The sequence below is a fragment of the Manis pentadactyla genome, chromosome 15, assembly GCF_030020395.1.
Source record: "Manis pentadactyla isolate mManPen7 chromosome 15, mManPen7.hap1, whole genome shotgun sequence".
Taxonomy (NCBI): Eukaryota; Metazoa; Chordata; class Mammalia; order Pholidota; family Manidae; genus Manis; species Manis pentadactyla.
The window spans coordinates 450,260-473,909 of NC_080033.1; the positions used below are offsets into that span (position 1 = coordinate 450,260).

The window sequence follows — 23,650 nt, forward strand, 5'->3', positions numbered from 1 at the left end:
TATCAGAGAGTTCATACTGACTAAAAAGCCTGAGAATGTAACACACCGATGCTTCTGCTTTGGGTTCCATTCAGCCTTCACCAGCACTAATAACTTCCTCCCAGAGAGGAACCTTAACACCATATGTTGAGAGAATTGGTTTCTTTATTTGCTGGAAGGAGGACAGCACAGTTTATTACCAGCTGGGACAACTTCTGATCATTTTAGGAGCTTCCCCGTAAAATCTCAGCTTCCCAGCCCCCATTTCTTCAACCTTACAGTATCCCCCAGGGGACAGCCTAAATGGGATGCAACTTCCTTCGGATCTTTAATAAGTCATCTCTGAGCTTTTTTAATGTATTGATCATTCATTAAGTTGGAGCCTGGAAATTCAAGGAAAAAACACAGCTGGAAAGATTAACCCCTTAAAATAATAGTCTCAAACATATGTAGCTGAACATAATGCTAGATGAAGTGAATTTCCTTTAAAATTTTAAGTGACAAATTTCACTGCAACATCTGCCGCTGGCATAAACACTGAATGTGTTTCACATATTTACGCCCATTTTTTACATCTTGTTGTTTCTGTCTTTTTCACTTCCAGGATTTATGCTTTACAAAGCAATTGCCCTATTAAGCATCACTTTTTGATTTTATTCATGCCCAAAGGCAGGTTTTTCTTTCCTCATTTTTTGAAACATAGTATCTATTTTTTTATTTATAAAAATAATACACATATTTTATAACAGGAAAAAATTTTGATTAAAATTACATATGCTCACTGTAAAGGATAATTTGGAAAATATAGAGGAGTATGAACTAAAATACCAATTCCCCATAATCCCACAGCCCAGAGAAACCCACTAGTCAGTTTTGGGTGAATTTCTTTCTGGCTTTGTTTTCTTCCGTGTTCCATAACCATGTTTTTAAGTGTTGGCAAATTTGGATAAAAAAAACAAAAGCCATATGCTTATCTACAACTTGGCCACCCTCAAAAGTCACAGTGTTTTGATTTTTTTCATATTTCCTTCCAAATATCATTTTTATTTATTTACATTTTATTATTTCACAGAACTGGCCAAACTAATTTCCTTACACATTATTCTATTCATTTTTATATAATAATATATCAGATAATCTATTCTGATTTAAAGTTAAATTACCACACACTCTCCTGGGATATTTATTTTATCTGGTAAAAATCTTTCAGTGCTTAAAATGGGGGGAGGTTGCATTGGATAGCATCTTATCACCAAAGAAACACACTTCAACTATAAATGAAATATGTATCCTTTCATTCAAATGCCTGAATCCTTTTTTTAAAATTCGAATAAAGTTGATATATAATATTATACTGATTTCAGATGTACAACACAGTGACTTGGTAATATTACTAAATGCTTGCCATGGTAAATGTAGACAAATGTCATTTTTAAATAAATGTTATTTTTTAAAATTGTAATCACATTACAATGTTGTCTTCTCTGTTTTGTGTTCATTATACCTTGAGTATTGTCCTTTGTTGCCACATAAATTTCATACTCATCATTATTAGGGCTAATGATATTTCACTGGTGAGAGTACCATAATTTACAAACCCATTTAGGCTTTGTTCTGAGTCCCTGACTAACACAGGTTGTTCACTGATTTTTCCCTATTACAAATAATGCCATAATGAGCATCTCTATTCCTACCTCTTCTCTCCTTTTTGGGGAATTATTTCTCTAAACATATTATCAAACTGATTTTCAGAGGGACTTAACCTAATTTAACTGGGACAAGTTGGGCATCACAGTTCTACATTTTTTACCAGCTTTTAATGTCAATCATGTAATTTTTTCCCCCATATCAAACATATAAAATGGAAAGTGCTTTCAGGAACTTACTGTGTGTCAAGTTCTGTTCTAAGCCCTTGGTATATATGAACTCTTTCCATTCTGCCAACAACCCCACCTGTTCAGAGCTGTGTTGTCCCATTTCATGGATGAGGTCACTGAGGCACAGAAAGATGAAGAGGCAAAGCCTCACAGCTCATGGCGTCTGGATTCAAGTCCAAGTGATCAGGCTCCAGAAGCCGTGCTCTCAACTTCTATTGGGTTTGAACACATTCCACCTATAACTTTTCCTTCTTAAAATAATATTTATTATTTTATCATAAAAAACCAATACATGCTTCTTTCTAGAAAATTTAGAAGATCCAAGAAATCTGGAAGATTTCACCCAAATCCCAGTGCCATCCAGAGATAACTGATAACATTTCAATGCACCTTCTGCTGCTCTTATAACAATATATATTATTATATATCCTTTAATAAATCTGGGGCATAATGAATACAGAGTTTATCATGCTTCTATATTCACTTAACTTCACATCATGGCCCCAATCATTAAATATCATGATTTATCCATATCGTGACACCCATGTCATTAAATAACCATGTCATTTATTTAATATTTAAGAACCAGATGTTTTGGGGTTTCACACCGTTCATTTATTCAACCAACATGTCAGTCAGTCCCCTGTTGGACATTTTGGTTGTTTCCAGTTTTTTACTTTTATAAACCTCCTTTCTACTGAAGTCTTTGGATGAGCACCTGACAGTTCCCAAGTGAAATCCTGGCAAGGAAGTCATGGGGTCAAACACTGAAATATGTTTCAATGATCCCATACATGTGACCATGGCTTCCCAGAAGTTCTGTATGTCTGGCAGTGAATGGGGCTGCATCTCCCTGACATCATCCACGGTAACTATTACCATGTTTAAAAGTCTTTGCCCAGATGTTTCTTCTGATATTCTGTGACTTCTTTCATAGTTGAAAAACTATGTGAATAATTCAGATAACACAAAAATGAAGAAAGCTATAGCTCTCTGTATATCTTCATTCCAAAGATTCTGGATTTTTATCTTTGAATATGAACCTTTCCTTTTGTTTTATGAAATGCTTACATACATATTTATTCACATAAATATGATATGCAATTTGGTGTAATCACACATCACACACGCATGTGATTTTAGAAGTGACTTTTTCATTTGGTACAATGTGGATATTTTCTTAAGACAATGCAAAAAATATATATAGTATATATATGTGTCCTCATTTTTAACAGCTGCATGTTTCATGCTAGGGTTTGTTTATTTAACTGATTTCTACTAATAGACATTTAGGTTGTTTTAATTTTCTTTTCCACCATTGGACATTAATAATTTGACACTTGGGCAAAGTATCTCCATAAGGTGAATTCCTAGAAGTAAATCTGTGGGATCATAGAATGTCCATGTTTAAAATTTTGATCTTAAGTTGTTTTAAATTTAAAATATTGCTAAATAATTCTCTAAAAAAGGATGAACCAATTTACACAAGTCCTGGAATATGAATGCCTATTTTTTCTGTTCCTCCAATTCCTTCCCAAATACTCAGTCTCTTGTTAGCATTTCTAATCTATTAAGTAAAAATGTCCTTTCAACAGTGAGATTAATGATCTTTTTGTGTTTGTTGATATTTCATCTTCTTTGTATTGCTTATTTATGTATTTTACCCATTTTTAATTGGGGTGTCTTTTGTACTGACTTATAGAACCAAGTCTTCGTATATTACAAATATTAACCCTTTGGTATATACATTACTAATATTTTCTCCCAGTTTGTTATTTCTCTTTTAATTTTGTTCATGATGTACTTTGCTATACTGAATTTAAAAATTTTTATGTATTCAAACCTATTTGTATTTTATAGTTCTTGGACCTACTATCATGCTAAGAAAGGCCTTTCTTATGCCCAATTATCAAAAATGTTCTCCTATACTTCAGTCTAATACTTTCATGATTTTTAACAATTAAAATTTTATTCATTTGCATTTTTTAAGACTTATGGCATGAATTTTCAGTATCTGGGGGTTGCCTGCAGTCTTTGGCTTGTGCCCCTTTCCTCCATTTTCAAAGCCAGCAGTGTAGCATCCTTAAATCCTTCATCCTAAGTGGACCTTTCTTAGTGCATCTGGTCCATTCCCTTCTGGAAGACTCACCACCTCCCTTTACTAACATATTAATGTGGATTAATTGGATTTTTAGTTTAAAATAAACTAATTTTGAATCCTGCTTTTGCCATTGTCTAGCTTGCTGATCCAACTTCCTTATCTTTTAAATGTGAATAAGACTGTATTACAAAGGATGTTTTGAGTTTCAAGTAACAAAAAACTTAACTCAAAATAGCTCAAACAAGGACGATAATGTACTAGCTCAAGTAGCCAAAACGACCAAAAGCAAGGCGTTCACCTGTTTATCTTAGTACGTCAGGGTGCCTTCAAGGACAAGTAAAAGAAAACTCCAACTCAAATGGTCACAAACACTAGGAAGAAGCAACCTACAGTAGGGCAAACTCCAGCTGCTGTATACATTAATATTTCTCTATAATTCACTCGGGATTTATATTGTTTTCAGTTCACATTTACATGCTCACATAACGCACCTAACTATATTTCCTGATCCCACAGTCACCCTTTCATCCCTGCCTCAGCCCTTTGCCTTTTACTTCACAGCACTTAGCATAATTTCTTATTATGTGCCTCCTATTTACTGCCTGCTCTCTGACTTCCGGAAGGCAGGGTCCATGTGTGTACTTCACCATTATATCCCCAGCACCTAGAACACTGCCTGGAACATAGGTGTTCTCAGCAGTCACCAACTGATTGATTTACTTACAATGCAGAACCCGTCTCTACCTTCACGGTAGGAGAATGGTAGTTTCCCCACACCCTCGCTAAGGCTACATGTCATAGTTTTAAACTGTGTCCAGACAGATACGATAGTATTTTTCCTTTGCGTGTCTTCCTGGCTACCTCCTACTCATCGCTCAAAGCCTTATTCAAAGAAACCCCTCCTCTGAGAAACCTTTTTAACATCAGTTCTTTCAGACCCGCCCTATCCAGTTTTCTTCCCTTCTTTGAGCGCCAACACGTTTTCCATTAAGTTGTACGAGCAGAGCACGCAATTTCGTTGAGCATCGCTATTACTTAAAAGCGCCTGTAATGAGGTGCCCTTGCCGAGCTGCAGGGATTAGAGAGTTGCCATGGAGACAGACCCGCTGTTTCCAGAGTTGACAGTTGCCCTGGAGACGGAGGCTAGGGTCAGTGTTGAGAACCTAGCCTGTGATTGGTCGAGAGGAAACCACACCGCCTGCGAAAGCCAAAAGAAGGCTTCGACATTGGTGTACCCCGAGCGAAAGCCGCCCGGGACTCCAGGGTTTCTTCCAATTTTGCAGTCAGAGGACAGTCGGCCTAAAAAGCCAGAATCCCACTGGGCTCTGGGCGGAGTAACTCAACAAGGAGACTGCGCAAGCGCAAAGGCGTGCCTGGGACGAGAGTTGCGCGCGCAGCCGCGCCGCTCTCGTGGGGATCGCCGGTGGGCAGCGAAGTGCGCTGGGACGGCCAGGACCCAGTTTGCCGGGTACTTGAGGACGCCCATCGTATCCTCGCCGTCGTTGCTTAGGAGAGCGGCCCGGATGGGTTTCGAGGGCTTAGGCCAGCTAAGGTGAAGGAGGCGCGAGAAGCTGGAGTCAGTCGGGGGCAGCACCGGCGCGGCCGGACGCGGCGGGGCGGGGTTCGGAGCGGCGGCTTTGAGCAGGGCTAGCGCGGGGATTGGTTGGAGTCGGTGTCGGGACTGAGCCGATGAGAGCCGAGTGGGTGCAACGCGCGGGTTTGTTCTGAGAAGCCCCATACCCAGTGTCTTTCTTGAGTCCAGTGGAGAAACTGAGGCTCAGAGAGGCGTGGGGGTTCGTCCTTGGTTGTCCACTGATCTTATCTTGCTCTTGGATTAGGGACTCTGGCTGAATTGAATGATATGGGACCAGCTCACTTTCCAAGGTAATTAGTAAATGGCTAGTAATAAATCTATGGTTGTTATTGTTTGATGAGTAATACAGTTTCCAATCACTTATTAATTGCGAAGTGTACTAAAGTCGAGGGTAAGAGTTAGGATTCCAAGTTTATAAACGACAGTCTTACAAAGTATTAAAATCTGTAACGTGTTGAACGCTTAGTATGAGCCATAGGTAATGCTGAAACACAGGGGCTTAACTTTTAACTCTAATAATTACTAAAATTATTAATTATACTGAAAGTTAACCTTTATGCATCCTAGCTCTAAACATTTCACGTGTATTTAATCCTCAGCCTCCCAGTGGGGTCCCTGTTTTGTTACGGCTATGTTACGTGTGAGGCAGCTGAGACTCACAGCGGTGATGGCGCTGCCCAGTCTCACCAGCTGGTTGGTAAGGTACAGAACAGTCTTCCCCTTTAGCATAGTGGCTAGGGGGCCGGTGCCTGACTCCTCAGGTTCAAGTCGTGGCTCTAGCACTTCCACACTGAAAAACAGGGCAACATAGGCAAGTTTCCTTAACCTCAGTGACCCTCGGCTTCTGCATCTATAAAATGGAAATGACAGCGGCACCTGTCTCATACTGCAGCTCTGAGGCTAATTTGTGGAAAGCCCCTGGCACATAGTAAGTCGTCAGTAAATATTAGATACCGTTATTGTATTATTTTTACTGTTTGAATATTCTACAGCAAGCAAATTTGATGATTAAAAGAATGGTTTTGTTTCACACCTAGTATTTCTGGGAAGTCTTCATAAATACAGACATTTTATTCTACTTTTGTTTATAAGAGAAAACTTGGGGATTATCTAATATCCTGTTAAGGGGGAAGTTAATAAATGGTAGTATGTTTCCTAGAAGAGTGCTGTGCTCCTCAGAAAAAAAACCAGTATTTTAGGGGCATTTTGTGGCCTGACAGCAGGGGTAAGCCATCTCGCCTGGCCCTTATTTTCTTCTTATAATGTGGCAATCAGAAAATCAGTCTCCCAAAAGATAGATACCAGTCTCAAAGTAGCTGGAGTTTTTCTTTTTTACTTTGCAAAGCTACTACATCAGTAGGATTCAAACTCAGCTGCCCTGAGACCTAATAGAAAAGATAGAAGTTTATTCCCCTCTCCTCTGACCCACACATCTTTCAGAGGCCCAAGCTCCTTCTACCTGGCTGCTGCAAAATCCTAGAGTGTTGCCCTCCTCTCCCTGGTCCATGCCTTTATTTGAAGGACTCAGCCTATTGGCCAGAATTTTATCTTGTATTCCAGTGCACAAGAAGCGCACGGGACATTGGTCATTTGGGTCATGGTGGCATAAGGTTGGGAAGGCTTCCTTCAGGAATGCTGTACATTTCCTAACCTCCCAGGGAGTCCCTCTGGCAAAGAACACCACAAGATCTCTATCCTGGTTACTCAAATCCCCTTCTCAGCAGATTACCCAGTCTGGGACACTATCAAAAGGATTCATGTGTGTTTCATCAAAACAGCTTCAGAAAGCTCCTCCAGATCAGAAGTTTACAAGCTGTTCTCTAGAGCCCTGGGTCTGGGCCACTGGAGCAGGGGAGGTCCCTCAATCCTCTTTGGCCAAAGTGCATCCACTTTTATCTGTTTTATCCAGTGGGTTCCTAGGTACAATTTTCTTAGAAGAGTATCTTCTCCATGTTGGGCATGCACATGCCACCTCTTTGATTTCCCAGAGCAGTCTTCTCCCCTACAGTGATGCCAGTGGCCTACACCTAGAGTCTCCTAATCTATTTATTTCAATCAACGCCCTTTAAAATTTTCAACCACGACTGTAAATGGACAACCAGTATTAACTTGCCATAAATGGAAGTTTGCTGTAAGCATAAATGCAACAGAAAACTGCTGTTTGCACATTTCGGTGGAGAGCATTGTCCAGCCAAATTGCCGAGCTTGAGTCCTGCTCTGCCTCAAAGAGAAGATGGGGAAATGTAAGGTGTTAAAGTTACTTTCTTATTGAGGTGACCAGAAGGACCAACAGATTCAAAAAGGGAACACTGGTCCCTTGAGTGGATAGAGCAGATCCAGCCCACCCCATCCCTATGCCAGCTGCCAACCCACAGTGGACACGTAGGAGAGAGAAATAAGCCTTTGTTTAGCCAGAGATTCATGCTTAACTGTGTTGCCACAGCATAATCTAGTTCCTCCTGACAGATATAATAGTCCACTGGCAAATTAAAACCACAATGAGATGTCACCTCACAACAGTTAGGATGGCCAACATAGAAAAGACTAGGAACAAATGCTGGCGAGGATGCAGGGAAAGGGGAACCCTCCTACCCTGCTGGTGAGAATGTAAATTAGTTCAACCATTGTGGAAAGCAGTATGGAGGTTCCTCAGAATGCTCAAAACAGAAATACCATTTGACCCAGGAATTCCACTCCTAGGAATTTACCCAAAGAAAACAAGATCTCAGATTCAAAAAGACTATGCACATAAGAGAATCTTTGTTTTATCTGGTGAATATTTGTAGCTCATACTTGGTAAGTACTTACAGTAGTGCTGGGCACTCAGTTCTAAGCACTTTACATGTTTGTTTATATTCACAATAGCCCTCTGAGGTAGGTAACTATTATTGTGCCCATTTTTGAGATGGGGACACTGATATGCTCCAGGACTCTCTGTAGGTCACTTAGGTAGCAGATGGCAGAGCTGGGATTTAACTCAGCAGACTGGCTGGAGAATCTACCAGTGAATTATGACAATACACAACTTTTCAACTTTTGTGTTCTCATTGTTTTAATGAAACTTGTCTGCAAATTTTCTAATAAATCCTTTTATCAATAAAGAGATTTATTTATTTTTTGGAGAGAGAACTTAAAATGTGATGGTTTCAACATTATGGCTTGGATGAACATATTCTCAGACCTTCAGTCTGGGACCCTGCTGCCAACCAGGGATCATCATCTGCAGTATTGCTACTTGTTATTTTTTAGTGTGAACTTGCTGATGTCGTGTAAGACTTGAGTGGTAGCTAAAGGCTTTCTGACAATGTTGACACTGATACAGTTTCTGTTGGGTGTGAATTTGCAGGTGCTGACTGAGATGGGCACTGAGGCCAAAGGCTTTCGCACACACATTGCAGGCATAAGGCTTCTCTCCAGTGTGAATTCTCTCATGCTGTGTCAGATTTGCTTTCTGGGTAAAGGCTTTTCCACATACACCACACATATAGGGCTTCTCCCCAGTGTGAACTCTCTGGTGAACAGAAAGGCACGAGCTCTGGCTGAAGGCTTTCCCACAAACCTGACAGACATAAGGCTTTTCTCCAGTGTGAACTCTCCGGTGAACAGAAAGGCATGAGTAGTGACTGAAGGCTTTCCCGCATTCCTCACAGACATAAGGCTTCTCCCCAGTGTGAACTCTCTGATGAACAGAAAGGCACACATTCTGACTGAAGGCCTTCCCACAATCCTGACAAACATAAGGCTTTTCTCCGGTGTGAACTCTCTGGTGTTGAATGAGTTGAGCACGCAGTCTGAAGGTTTTCCCACAGTCACCACATTCATAGAGTTTCTCACCTGTGTGATCTCTCTGATCCTTAGGAAGACATGACTTCTGATGGAACACTTTTTCACATTCAAAGGACTTCTCTCCAGCATGAGTTCTCTGATGCTGAATGAGGTAGTGATCATGGGCAAAGACTTTGTCACACTTGTTACACTTAAAAAGCTTCTCTGTAGTGTGAATTAACTTGTGTTCTGAGAGACATGCACTTTGGCTGAAGGTCTGTCCACATTCATTAGATTTAAAGGACTGCTTGCTCTTGTGGATAGACTGATGTTTGGTGAGGGCAGTGCTGTGGATGAAGCCCTTCCCACAGTCCCCACATTCATATGGCTTCACTCCAGAGTGGATCATCTGGTGGCGAACGAGCTGTGTACTTTGGCCAAAGGCCTTCCCACACTGGTTACACTCAAAGGGCTTCACCCTGGTGTGAATCCTCTGATGCTGGGTCAGGTATTTGCTGCGGCTAAATGTTTTCTCACATTTCTCACACTTAAAGTACTTTTCACTAGTCCTTAGATGCCCACTGTGTTTTGGGTTCTGATTGAGGGTCTTTCCTTTCTCATCAAACCATTGTTTATATCTTGTGTGAACACTCTGGTGGCAAGTTAGGGTAGAACTGCAAGTGAAGCGCTCACCACACTCCTGACATTGGTAGGGAGTTTCCACAGTATGGATTTTCTGGTGTCGAACAAGGTGTTCATTACGACTGAAGGTCTCCTTGCACTCAGCACAGCTGTAGGGCTTCTCTGTGGCATGAGTGGATTGGTGTTGGATCAGGTGGGAGAGCCGACTGAAGCTCTTGATGCATTTGTGACATTTGTGGGGCCTGTGGCCCTGGTGAAGTTTCTGATGTTCATTAAAGTAAGTCTTCTGATAGAAGGCTTTCCCACATTCACTGCATTTGTAAGACTTCTCTCCACTGTGAACCCTCTGGTGGATCTTTAGGGTAGAGATATGTTTGAAGGATTTCCCACAATCATCACACTTAAAAGGGTTTTCTCCAGTGTGAACAGACTGGTGTTCAGTGAGCAGTGATCTCCGCCTGAAAGCCTTCCCACATTCCTGACACTGACAGGTAGTTTTTGCAGCATGCATTTTCTGATGTCGAAGGAGGTATTTTTTGAAATTGAAGGTTGCCTTGCATTTGGCACATTCGTAGTGTTTCCGGGTATGGGTCTTTTGATGCTGAGTAAGACGAAAGATTCGGCTGAAACTTTTGCCACACTCATTACATTCGTAGGATTTACCACCTGTAGGGGTTTTTTGACACTCAACAGGCTGTGAGCCATGACTTGATGGACGGTCACTGTTTTGACTCTCACATGGTTTTTCTCTAGTATGAATTTTCTGATGCTGCAGAAGTTGTGTATTTTGACTAAAGTTTTTCCCATGCTTGTTACACACATAGGATTTGTAGCCCTTGTGACCCATCAGGTGCACAAGGCAAGAACTCTGCTTGAAACCTTTCTCATACTCTTGCACAGTAGGTTTTCCCTTGATATGAATAATCCAGTGCTGGACAAGATTGTAACTCTGGCTAAAGCTCTCCCCACATTCACTACATTTATATGGTTTCTCCCTTCCCTGGACATTATCCTTCTGGCTCTGGTCTAAGTAGTAGCCACTAGTAGTAGTAGTAGTAGTAGTAGTAGTAATCCCATATTCCTGAGACTTAGCTGGTATCAGGCTCTTTTCAGGAAGATCATTCATCACAGAATCTCCTGTGAAAAGGAAGGACTCAGGACTGAGACCTCTGTTGAGTTCATGACTCTTGTATTCTGTGGGACTTTCCTTTTTGGTAACAATGTTAGACCTCAAAAGACTTTCTGGATCTTCTAGCAAACTATCTAACCAACTTTTGCTTATGCAGGCTTCTCCCACAGGCAATCCTTGGCCATCCTTGGAAAGTGTCTCCAAAATCTCCTGGGAGGGCCCTTCTTCCAAGAAGTCCTGTGGCAGAGGGGAGTTCTTGGCCTCAGCCATGTCTGAAAGGAGAGAAAATGTAAATGTCTCCTGTTCCCCAGGGTGAAAAGACAGAAGCTGCAGGGCAAGAACACAGACAAGATGGAGAACAGGTGCTGGGTCCTGAGTCAAGTCTGTCCATCAAGAGGATGAAGGAAATGGGTCTCAACTGGTGATCTCCCTAGAACTGGCCTCACAAGAAACAGAGCCTATTTCCAGGAGGGTTAAGACAGGAGCTGGACGATCACATGGATTCCACAGGGATGGGGAGCCTCTCAGTGGAGGCTCTCCGCCCACCCTCCATCACCCTTATCAGCTAAGGCCCACTTCCCAGAGAAGTTTACTGTTCAAGGGGGAAAGAGATAGAAACAGTAACACAATACAGTTGTTACCACCAGAGGGTATATTTGGTTGTTAGGAAAGGCATGGCTACACGTGCTTGGAAACGGAGCAGAAACCGAAATCTAAGGTTGTGGGAAGTCTGTGCCTAGGTTAGTCACCTACGTGAGGAGTCCACAATCACAAGCTCATGAGACGTGAGCCAACGACAGAGCTGCATACTGACTGGGCGGGGTGGAGGCTGAGGCTAGGCTGTGCCGCCACCATGGTGGTCTCTGGTTCAGGGATGTCTCTTCTCATGTGAATGATCTAATGACAAGAACAGCCTGCCATCCCCTAGCCAGGCCCCTGCCTCAGCTTTCTTCCACTGGGGACATTTTAACTAACATAACACCCCAGGAATCCTCACTGCCTAACCTGATCCCCTTGGAAGAACCAGGCCTGGGGGAAAACAGAACAAATGCTCTCGGCAGCATTCAGGCCGGGGCTTGGGTTACTAACAGATGTGGCCATCAGCTGTGCCCCACGTGACAGGCCTGGACAAAAATACCAGGGGAGTCCATGGTGCTAAGGGGGCATGAGGAGAACGGTGGAGAGACTGACTCAGGCATGAAAGCCACCCCCTGCTAGGTCTGGAAGGATGGGGAGGAAGGGGGCAGGAAAGGCAGAGGGAAGCCATGTCTGAATGATGAGGTAGAGGCCAGATGGGCACGCAGAGTGAGGGTCCCAACCCCCAGCAGAGAGGATAGAAACCAGCACGAGGCACAGTGGCACCCAGAAGCCTAGGGTTAGGGTGTCTGGGCAGACACGCTGGGTCTAGATGCAGCTTCTGAGGCCAGGGGACACGCAAAGGGTCACACTCCGCTGCCCCCTACCCGCCCACTCACCAGGAACCGCTGATTCCGGGCTTCCTCTCACCAAGGCCTCCAGCTCGCCTTCATCTGGACAGACGGTCAGGTTGGGTCTGCAGGGGTCTGCAGGGAAAGGACAGCACTGTCATCCAACAAAACACGAAGGGCCTTCCAGTCGCTTAGTGGGAACCTTCTGGCTCTCCTGAATATTCAGTATTTCATCCAGTGCACAGCTCCCGAGGGGCCAGATACTGCATGGGTGACTCCAGGGACTCGTGCCCTGCAGGATTCCCAGTCTAGTGGAGGAAAAGGACCAGACCTCACAATCCAGGGTGATCTGAGCAGGGATGAGTGGAGTTTGCCACATACTCAGCCATCCATGACTCACCCAGAACCAGGCATCACCCCAGGCCTTCCAGGCCAGGCCTGTGATAGAGTATGTTGGGGTCCTAGAGCCCAATCAGTCCTATACTTTGCTTTCCATAAAGGGAGCACAAAGTCATAATCCCAGGGACACATTACGGTGGAGGAATGGCCATAGCTGGCTCTGAAGGTGACAGCATGAGCCAAGCAATGCGGGCACTTCTAGAAGCTGAAAAAAGGCATGTAAACATTCTCCCCTGGAGCCTCCAGAAGGAACCAGCCATGACACCCCGATTTTAGTACAGTCACACCCTTTTCAAACTTGACCCCCAGAAGCATAGGAGAGTAAATATGTGTTGTTTTAAGCCACTGAGTTTGGGGTCATTTCTTACAGCAGCCATAGGAAGCTAATACACTACTTGTCTAGACACACAAGTATGTGCAGGGGAGTCAAAGGAAATGTATTTCCCTTGTGGACTGTAGTTTAAAAATTGAAAAGACACTGAGATTTGACCTCCCCCAAGCTGCTTCTATAGCAATGCTGAATAGCCTTTGGAGAAAATCTGCCCCAATGCAATGAAATTCCATCAAACAGAAGTTACCAGTGTGTGATCTCTTTTTCTTTGATCTTTGGGAATAAATGACCCTTCTGCTCTTGGGAGAGAAAGAACCAAGGAAGGGGAAAAGAGTTGATCGGGAGGAGGTGACGATGTGGCGCTGGGGTGACGGTCCTGACGCTCGCTCACTGTGCCATGCTGGTGTTCACCGCCCGTGAGAGGGCTTAACACAGCAGGCTGACAGCTCTCCTCAGCAAGGCCACTGACCCGGCCGCCCGTGGCTGGTGTGTGGGAAGCTGGACGTCAGGAGGGCTCAGCCTTCCCTAACCACCAAGGGGCCCCTGTGCTGTGACTGTTACGCTGAACGCTGCTCTCCTGCTGAGAGTCTGAAGTTTTGGTGCAGGCCTGGCAGCAGGTACCTACGTAACCAGCCCCCAGTAAAACCCTGGGTGCCGAGTTTCTAACAAGCATCACCGGTAGACAGCGTTCCCCACTTTGTCACACCTCACCGCGCATCCCTCTCGATTCCAGAGGCCTCCTGGCCTCCTGCGCCATTCCCTGTGGCTGACTGTGCCGTGCGCTCTCTAATAAGCCAGGGCCGGGTATACGGCCATATGCTGAGGTCTGTGGGTCTTCCTAGTAGATCACCGAACATGGGGGTGCTCCTGGGAACCCCAACATCACTGGGAAGATGACTTCTTATCTTTGAAGCTCAATTTCAGAAGGATCAGCAAAACGGGGAGTCAGACTTCCTGGCGAGGTGACTGCAGGAATGAAGGAGAGGGTTCTACGTGCTCACCCAGCACAAGACCCAGCTCCTGACCCAGCACCTCCTGCTGCTCCGTCATTCATTGATTGAGCACACATTCAGCAAGTCCCCTGGCAGGTGTCGTTTGTTCCCAGCTCTGGGGATACATCAGTGAACAGCCCAGGGGAAAAGTCCTGGCCCTGAGGAAGCTCCCGTCGTAGGAGAGGGAGACGGAGCGCACATGAGCAGTTGGAAAGCACAGGGGTGGTGGGCAAGCAGAGCAGGAGACAGAGGGGCACTAATGGGGTCACAGCGTGAATCCTAAGGGCAGGGATGAACGTCATCTAGGCAGAGGGGAGAGCAAGTGTGAAGACCCTGAGTGTCCGCTGGAGGAGTCACTCATGACGACTGACAGCAGGCAGGAGCCAGATCAGGGCTTCTCACCCTCGGCACTACTGCCATTTGGGGTCCGATAATCCTCGATCATGGGGCTGTCCCTGCTTTCAAGATGTGTTCTATCCACAGGATGCCAGGAACACATCACCTCCCCCTAGGGGTGACAATCAAAAAGGTTGCTAGGTGTTCCCAGTGTCCCCTGGGCTAGATCATGCTGGTTCTGAGGCGCTCAGGAGCCAGAGTTTATACTGAGGGGGGCAGGGAGCCACGGCGATGAGCAGGCAGGGCAGGGGCTGGGCCCACACTGCGGTGGGCACTCACTCAGCAGGAAGAGGCTCTGGTAGTTGTCCAGCGCTGTGTCCCAGAACAGGTCCCCCTGGTCCGGCCCCAGCTGCTCCCAGTTCTCCAAGGTGAAGTCCATGCCTATGTCCTTGAGGGTCACAAATTCCTGAAATGGAACACACTGTCCGTGACTCCAGGGCTGGGATCAGGGAGGAGCCCAGAGACTCAGTGCCACCTGCCCTCGACACGCCAGGTGTTGGGCAACAATCGTGTCACAAGAACCTTGACATGTAAGAGACTGGGCACCCCCGTATTTTGTAGGCAAGGGCATGGAGTCTTGGAGAGGGGGCATGATGTCCTCTCAAGGCCACACAGGCAACACTTAAATCCAGGTCGGCCTGATCCTAAAATCCATGTACTTTGGCTTTTGCTCTTTTTCAATGTTTGTTCAAGATTTTTAACTTTTATTATGGAAATGTTCACACCTACACAGAAGTAGATATGTGTAACAGACCACCATGTGTCCATCACCCAACCTCCACCCGTTAGCATTTCTCTAACTTGTTCATTGAGCCTCTTTCCCACCTTTTTTTTCTTTTGCTAAAATATTTCAAAGTCAATCCCATCTGATTTCATTGGGAATACTCTAGCATTAATAGTGTAACTCCTTAATATCACTGAATACCTAGACTATATTCAAAGTCTGGATTCAGACTTGACATCTCAATGGTGGTTTCCCCCCTTTTTTTCTATCTAGTGAAATACACATAAAATTTATCATCTTAGCCATTTTTAAGCATACAGCTTAGTGATACTAATTACATTCCCACTGTTGTATAAGCATCACCACCACCCACCTCCAGAACTCTTCATCTTGCAGAACTCAACCTCTGTCCCCATTAATCAAGGACACCCCGTTCCCCCGCCCCCAGTTCCTGGCATTCACCATTCTGCTCTCTGTCTCTGTGATTCTGACTACTCTAGGTTCCATGCTACCTTGTATTTTTATGGTTTGTTTGAATCAGAATCCAAGGACACCCATGCCCCACACTGGGCTGATAAGGCCCTGAAGGTCTTTCACCTCTAGCTGCACCCTCTGCCCTCATTCTTCCGTGCCCCTCATGTCAAGCCCCACACTGAGGACATGGCAAACTGCTCCTCTGCCATCTGCATCTCCTGCCCCCTGGTCAGTACAACAGCAGCTGATGAGATGCAGTACGTTTGGGGGGCAAGGCCCTTGTAGGCGATGCGAGGGTCCATTTCGGGTTGCATGTTCACTGCCTGAGGCGCCTGTCTGACTCTCCAACTTCTAGAGATGCTGTCTTTCTGAATTTGAAAACTTGCTAGGGAAGAGGTGCCTAGAATAAAACCTCAAATACTTGAGAAGTACTGACAAAGCAGCGACAGCCTTCTCTCCAGCACGCCACCTCCAGGAGAGCCTGTGGCTGTCTAGTGTGGTCCTTCCGGACCCCCAGCAGTGCATGTCTCGGCACATTTTAAAAGGATGAAACCCGAGTTGGAGTTTGAGGCCTGGCCCCCCCGTACCTTCCCCTGTGGCATACAGGCAAACAAGTCCCATGCCCCTTCTAAGCCCTGATTCCTGCCCCATTAGTGGTATGGCACTGATGAGCCACACTCGTCAGGGCTGCTCTGAGAAGTGACTGAGATGTCGCTGGGCGGTGCCCTCTCGGTTCCTAGCACTTAGGAGGGACCCCACCAAAGAGTGGTTGCCCCCTGTGGCCCCCAACCCACTTCTCGTCCAGGAGTCCTCTTGAAGGCAGGACTACCCCCAATGTACAGAAGGTAAGACTGAGGCCCAGAGAATCAAGCCAGCCAGTAAGTGGCGGGCAGGAGCGTGACCCCCAGGGAGCTAACTGGTTGGGGGCATGGCTTTGTAGCCTGTCAGACAGACCCAAATTCGAATTCTTGTTCTATTTGTTAGCCTTGGGACCTTATTATTCCATGTCCCTAAGGCTCAGCTTCCTCCTCTCTAAAAGAGCTGCTGTAAGAATGAAGTGAGCACCATCAGTAGACGAATGGATACAGAAGAGGTGGCACATATACACAATGGAATACTATTCAGCCATAAGAAGAAAACAAATCCTACCATTTGCAACAACATGGATGGAGCTAGAGGGTATTATGCTCAGTGAAATAAGCCAGGCGGAGAAAGACAAGTGCCAAATGATTTCCCTCATTTGTAGAATATAAGAACAAAGAAAAAACTGAAGGAACAAAACAGTAGCAGACTCACAGAACCCAAGAATGGACTAACAGTTACCAAAGGGAAAGGGACTGGGGAGGGTGGGTGGGAAGGGAGGATGAAGTGGGGGCAGGAGAAAGGGGGCATTATGATTAGCATGTATAATGTTGGTACGGGGGCACGGGGGGGCTGTGCAACACAGGGAAGACAAGTAGTGATTCTACAGCATCTCACTGCGCTGATGGACAGTGACTGTAATGGGGTTTGTGGGGGGACTTGGTGATGGGGGGAGTCTAGTAACCATAATGTTGCTCATGTAATTGTAGATTAATGATACAAAAAAAAAAAGAGAATGAAATGAGCAGAGGCCTGCACAGCACCCAGTAGGGACCCAGCCCATTAGGAAGCAGTTCAGCAGGCGGTGGCTGCAACTGTCTGCTGTCCACCCATTATCCAGTGACAACCAGGCAAGTGCTCTGAGCCAGCCCCTGCGCCAGGCACGGGACAGAGCAGAGAAGGGCCCCGTGCTCATGGGATTGTCTGGGTGTGTCATGTTGACCATTTGTGAAAAATGCCTTGTAAAACTCTAGTATCAGCCAGCACACACATGCGCATGTGTGCACACACACATATATATATATAAAAGAACTGTCATCTTTGAAGGATGATAGTAAGGAACCAATTCCTTATATTGAAATTTCAAAAGGAAAGGGAAGAATCAAGCATTTACCTCACCTCCTCTATAAGAACTATACCGGTGTGCAGCCAAATAGATGAGGAGAGACATCTTTTTATAAAAGTGTCCCAACTAATAAGCGAAAAGAAACGAGAGTTAGAACACAGCACCCTGCAAGCCCTGAGGAGTGCCTAGACGGGAAGGCGGTAAGCATCAGTGACAGCCAGGGTCGCAGACAGAGAACCAGACACCCAGGCCTCCTCCAGTCTTGCCAGAGGGATTGGCCTGAGTCTGACTGAGCCTCTGGAACCAGCCAGAACATGCCGAGTGGCTCCCCAAGTGTGTCACCAGCAACAGACTTGGAGAAATTCTACAGGTCAAACAGCCCTGGTTGTTCAACAGACAAATTGTTAAGATCAGGAAAGGGATAGAGAAGGAACCTATAGCTAGGAGACAAGAAACAGCAAAGGTGTGGGGGGGCAACAGGGACATGCATTTGGGTGATGAAAAACTGTTACTTAAAAACCAGGAAGGAGTGATGCCTATAAAAGTCAGGTTGCTTGTGGGGACAGGAGACGGCTGAGAAGCGGCCCAGAAGGGCCTCCAGGGTGAGTGGCCAAGTTCCTGTTCTTGACCCGGGCGGCATTTGCTTTCATTAAGTCATTCATTGGATGTGCATGGGTTTCCCCATCTGCGCTTTATTTTACAAGAAAGAGTTCTGAAAAAGTCAGCATATGCTAAACAGGATCTTCCTCTGGCTGCTGTGTGGAGAAAGGACACAGACCGATGGGAGGGGAGATAGGGAAAAACCAGTGCAGTAATCCAGGTGGGAAGGGGTGAGATGCCGGCCTCTCTCTGACGGTGGTGCTGACAAGACCTCCTGACAGATAAAACGTCGGGCATAAAAGACAGGAACCCAGGACATCTCTAAGGTGTCGGCCCAAGCAGCGGGAAGACAGCCGGCACCTACTGAGATGGGGTCAAAGCAAGCTTTCCTGGCAGAAGTTGACTTTGACTTGGTACGTGTGAAGGGTGAGATACCCTTTTACACATTAGGCCTAACGTTCCCCCAGAGGTACCCACGTTCCAGTCCCCAGAATCGATGAATGTTACCTGATACGGCAAAAGGGATTTTACAGGTGGGCTGAACTAAGGATCATGAGATGAGGAGGTTACCCTGGATTATCCGAGCGGCCTCTAAATGTCATCACCATATAAGAGGCAGAAAGGAATCAAAGGTGGGAGAAGGCACGTGATGACAGAGCAGACTGGAGGGTGTGGTCACAAGCCAAGGAACGCAGGTGGCTTCTAGAAGCTGGAAGGGGCAACGAAGGGATTCTCCCGTGGCGCCTCCAGAAGGACACCTTGATGTCAGACCTCTAGCCTCCAGGACTGAGACACAATAAATGCCTGTTGTCCAAGGCACTTTGATACAGTAGCCCTAGTAAACAATCATATGGTCGCCCTCGGTAACATGTGAGCTTCATGTGGGCAGGGACCACATCAGTTGGTTCCCTGGTGTACAGATCCAGCACCGAAAACAAAGCCTGCACATAGCAAGCACGGGAAGGCACACAGCCCTGGCAGCTGTTTTGCGACCATGAGGAAAGGAGCTGATCCAGCATGGAGCTGATATGAAGTGGGGCTGATACACGGTGATGATAAACTAGGTCCTGATCACACTGGCTGACGCGGCGGATTGAGCCTTTTTGGTTGTGTACTCTATATTAATAAATGTATTTCTTTGAGTTTTTGTTATTAGTAGTACAAACCGTTGCTGTATATACCCTGTTGAAAGAGATGAGTCCAAGAGTTTTTCACCCCCCACCCCCGGCAGGACCCCAGGGGGCTTCCTTTCCTCACCTCCTCGATTTTGCCGGACAGAGCACCCGGAAAGTGGTAGAGGGTGTGAGAAGAGACTGGATCCGTGGGGCACTGGGGAGCCACTGAGAGTTTCATATAGGAGGGTGACAAGGTCAGAGCACTCATTCATTCAACAGTCATTTCTCCTGGGTACCAGACCCCTTTGAGGATGCTGGGGGCACAGAGGTGTCTCAGACCAGGGCCCTGGCCTGGAGGAGCTCACCGTCTGATGCAGACATGAAGGAGATAGTGAGCAAGAGGAGATAGGGATGTGTGGCCAGGGAAGAAGAGAGGACATGGCCTTGGGGTCAGGGAAAGTCCCCTCCCCTTGCTTGCCAGAGGGGAGGATACTCAAGTTGGGTCATTAAGGATGAGCAGATTATTTACCAGGAAGGGGAAGATTTTCATCCATTCATTCATTTGTTCAGGAAACACCTCAGTACTGCTGGTGCCAGGTCTGTGCTGGACCCTGGGGATCCAGAGATGAGTCCCAGTCAGTACCTGTCCCCAAGCAGGACCTAGTCCAGTGTGGCTACAGATGCGTGGAGGCAACAGGGGGTGCTATGGGAGCCCAGAGTGGGGAAGAGCTGAGTGCTGGGGAACCTGTGGGAATTAAGCTGGGTCTTGAAAGCCAGATTTACCAGCCAGAGATGGTGGCAGGATATGCCAGCAGAAGCAGGAGCCTGAGCCGGCAAGCCGGGAAGTATAGCATTAACAGTTTACCTCCAGGCCAATAAGGGAGCACGGGTTGTTTGGGGGGCAACAGAGAAGCTGCCGTGGAGGGGAGCAGGACCAGATCACGCAGGGATGGACTGAGAAACCTGGACTTTATCCTGTAAGCAGTAAGGATTCCTGGAGGGTACCAGCAGGAGAGCAACAGTGTTATGAAGATCACTTGGGGCCACCACAGGACAGTGAGCCCAGAACAAGGGCAAGCCAGCTGAGCAGCCTCTGGGGACCATGGGTGTGGATGGAGGACCCGCCCACTCACCTCGGTTACAGCCCACTGGGGCCCAGTGGCTGCAGTCCCTGCGCGCTCCTGCTCCTTCTCCTGCACATTCCCGGCTGGCAGGGCTGCGGGGAGGACAAAGGAGCCGGGAAAAAGTCTCCCTTCCTCCTAGGCCTGACCCCCTGGCCATGCTAGATGAGCCCCCAAAATGTCCCGAAGTAGGAGGACCAGTCAGAACATGAGCGTCCCTGCAGGAATCACAGGCCAATTGTATTTACTGAAACTACCCTAGCCCCATATTTCCACTGTGCTCGGGGCCTTTGTACACAGCGACTTCCCACCGTTCTCAGCACTTACCACCACAGTCTGTAAATATATGGGAGACAAGGTGATGAAGGCCTGTCACCTGGGCAGGACCTTCTGTCCTGCTGCCGTGAAGCACAGCACAGTGCCTGGCCCACAGTAAGTACTTCTTCCCTATCTATTGACAGGATCTCTCTACCTGAACCCTTGGGATGACACTTCTGGGATTTCTGATTATCATCCATAGGATTTGAGTCCAGATGAGACGGTTGCTGTTCCTACAACTCCAAGATATCTTCAACTTTTTTTTTTAAACCATGATCTGCTTACACAATCAAACAAAAGCTTCAGGAAACAATACTTAATTTTACAAAGTAGAATGTATTAGGATGTTTTCTAGTCTCTTTTACTGCATTCAAGAAAATTATGGTCACTACCCACTGAGTTGGTTTCGTGACCCAGAACATGCAAAACACTGTACCATAGGGCTTTAAGCATCTGTAGCCACTGTGAATTTCCTAAGTAGCATGTTTTCAGCACTCCATGCCCTGGAGCAGCAGGACGATTTCATGACACAGGTCCACAACTCTTAAGCCTCTGGGGCCAGATGTGCTTTGAAGTTCAGAACTTTTCAGATTTTAAAAGGGTGATTACCATATACAATATATTCATTAAAATCCTAGTGCTGTGTGGGACAGGCAGCAATTGAACACATCCACAGAGTGAGGGGTATAAGTCACTCTAAGTAGGAATAATCACAGCAATCCTGTTAAGGTCTGGGCACCAAATTTACAAAAAGAACTGTCTTCAGAGCTTTCTAGATTTTGATAACAGATAAGGCAGTAGACCAGTAAGTGCTAATGTTTACCTACCAATGACTTTTTTCATGTGACAGAGGTTAAGCCTTGATGGGTGAGTATAATTCAATCCATGGATGTCTTGTTTGACCCACACAGTATTTACTGGCAGATAGGCTTTAAAAGAAAATATTTTAAATAGTCCCAAACTTGAAAACTGGGTAATCTCACCTAAAACTTTGATCTCCAGCTTCTGAAAAATCCTAGGATTTGGCCACACTGGTTCTGCATTCCCACCAACCTAGTTAGTTGGAGCCTATTTAAAGCTACCCTTTAGATAGGGCAAGTACCCCCCTGTTGCCCCACGTCGAGAACCTGCCCCAGGCAGGTTCTCTATCTTATCTGCTCGGCTCTCATAGACTTCTGAGTTTGAGACCCATCTACAGTTTACAAACCACCTTCCGTCCACATCTGGTATACTCTCAGCCCGGGCAGGGAAGAAACGGGAGCGCTGATGTAAAGTTCAAGGTCACAGCCTGTCAGAATAACTTCAGCCAAACAATTACAGAACTCAAAAACTTTGGGCCCTGAGTCCAGAAGTCTTGCTGCTTCTTAGTGTGGGATCAATGGCCTGATCATTCTCCCTTTCCACGCTTCAGTTTCCACAGGGGCAAAATGGGGCAGATAGAACAGATCCACAGTCCCTTACCTGCAACTCTAAATATCGAAAACTATGAAAACCTGAACCTTATTCTTAAATTGCGAGCAAACCTTAACCCGAATTGCCACAGGCTACGCATACCTTTACTCCCTAAAGTGTCAAAATTCACTTTCTGGCAGAAATAGTCAACTTCCAAGAATCGCGCCAGATCCCGCATGGGAGAGTTGCCTAATTGTAAAATACGCACCCCATTAACGCTGAAAAATTCTGATTCCCGACATGATCCTGGCGCCAAGGGTGTGCGGTATCTGTGGCCGCCGCTGCGCAGATGGTGGGAGAAAGGCGAGGACAGAGCGGCGGCTGGCACAGAGAAATGGGTAAAAGTTCAGTACTTCGACCTCCGGAAGAACTTCCTTTCATTCGTCCCCCGGGATCCACCCAGCTTTGCCAGCGACTTCAGGCAGCTCACCACCTCCTTAAGTCTGTTTTCTCACCCCAAAATAAAATAGAATCGCTCCTCTCGGGGCTGCCGGTGAGGGCCGGAAAACACTTTTTAAACAACAGCCTGACAGATCACAGGCTCTTACTAAAGATTTCACCTAGCCCTCCACCGCTCAAGGCGACGAGCCCTTCGCCGAGGTCGCCCGCTAAGGATTTCGTCACTCCTCAAGAAGGATGGAACTCGCAATCATCCAGGATCCTCAGGGACCCCAAACCCGGCATCTCCTCACCTAGGGACTGCAGTCCGCCAGGTTAACACACGCGACCCCAGCCCTCAGGCAGCCAGGTACCGAACTCCTCTCACACGCTCCTCCGCACAACCACTTCCGGTGCCTCGCGAGCTCCCTCAGAACTACTCCACCCAGGGTCCTCCGCGCCAACGCGAGATTCTGTTTCTCAGAGGGCTGTGCGGACGCTTTCTCTTGTCTTCCGATTTCCGCCCGTTTCTTCGGCCTTAGATGTCCCGCTGAGCACTCTGGGAAATAGAGTAGAAACAGAATTAACAGTCTTCTGGTATTGTAGTCCAGCTTTCACCCTGTTGAAGGACGATCTATAATCAGTGCGCTAGAAGACTGAGGCTTTTTCATTTCTTAAGGCGACAACCAGAGGGTTGCCATGAAACGCGTTGAGAAGGAAATTGGATTCCTGAGGAGACGCGTGGAAGGGGCGGAGTTGAGGCGGAAAAATAATAATACGATCTCTGCCTGATTGATGAAGAGAAGCCTCATAGTTCATCCCTCCTCATGATTAGCTCCACATTGGCATATGCGCAGTGGGACGAGGAAACGTTCCAAATAGGGTGGGATTGGGGTGGGCAATGGCTTT

At 46.3% G+C, this 23,650-nt stretch overlaps 4 protein-coding genes and 1 long non-coding RNA gene across 10 annotated transcripts in view; 3 read left to right on the plus strand and 2 right to left on the minus strand.

Annotated features, from left to right (window-relative positions):
• LOC118912628 (zinc finger protein 135-like) overlaps positions 1 to 1,439 on the plus strand; it is a 60,639-nt gene extending 59,200 nt beyond the window's left edge. The window contains 1 exon segment of the mRNA XM_057493270.1: positions 1 to 1,439. Coding sequence (XP_057349253.1) covers positions 1 to 24 — 24 coding nt within the window. The 3' untranslated portion in view covers positions 25 to 1,439.
• The window catches only part of ATF5 (activating transcription factor 5), a 73,215-nt gene that overhangs the window by 3,039 nt on the left and 46,526 nt on the right, over positions 1 to 23,650 (minus strand). The gene's annotated exons all lie outside the window — the stretch shown is intronic.
• LOC130681094 (uncharacterized) lies at positions 5,292 to 11,733 on the plus strand. Its single transcript, XR_008994154.1, has 2 exons — positions 5,292 to 6,479; positions 11,399 to 11,733. It is a non-coding gene; the product is annotated as an uncharacterized LOC130681094 (long non-coding RNA).
• On the minus strand, positions 8,586 to 23,620 carry ZNF473 (zinc finger protein 473). Of its 6 annotated transcripts, XM_057493265.1 has the most exons (6): positions 23,056 to 23,620; positions 22,572 to 22,684; positions 20,002 to 20,083; positions 14,912 to 15,038; positions 12,563 to 12,649; positions 8,586 to 11,359 (listed from the first exon to the last, which is right to left on the minus strand). In XM_057493265.1, the coding sequence occupies exons 2-6, from the start codon at positions 22,574 to 22,576 to the stop codon at positions 8,790 to 8,792; spliced, it is 2,871 nt and encodes a 956-aa protein (XP_057349248.1). In that variant the 5' UTR covers positions 22,577 to 22,684; positions 23,056 to 23,620; the 3' UTR covers positions 8,586 to 8,789. The 6 variants fall into 6 exon arrangements, with proteins under 6 accessions (XP_057349248.1, XP_036741848.2, XP_057349249.1 ...); XM_036885953.2 differs by having other exon boundaries at positions 22,572 to 23,620; XM_057493266.1 differs by lacking the exon at positions 20,002 to 20,083 and having other exon boundaries at positions 22,572 to 23,619.
• The window catches only part of VRK3 (VRK serine/threonine kinase 3), a 32,635-nt gene continuing 32,077 nt past the window's right edge, over positions 23,093 to 23,650 (plus strand). The window contains exon 1 of the mRNA XM_057493277.1: positions 23,093 to 23,111. The gene's annotated coding sequence lies outside the window, so the exon portion shown is untranslated. The remainder of the gene's footprint in view (positions 23,112 to 23,650) is intronic.

Excerpts from the sequence above, each read along its gene's own strand:
- ZNF473 (XM_036885953.2), bottom strand. The coding sequence starts at position 22,744 with ATGAAAGGAAGTTCTTCCGGAGGTCGAAGTACTGAACTTTTACCCATT. Across the intron at positions 20,084-22,571 it reads AATTTTTCAGCGTTAATGGG|GGTCCAGCACAGACCTGGCA; the intron begins GTGCGTATTTTA and ends CTGGATCCCCAG. Across the intron at positions 15,039-20,001 it reads TGAAAATCTTCCCCTTCCTG|GAATTTGTGACCCTCAAGGA; the intron begins GTAAATAATCTG and ends GTTCCATTTCAG.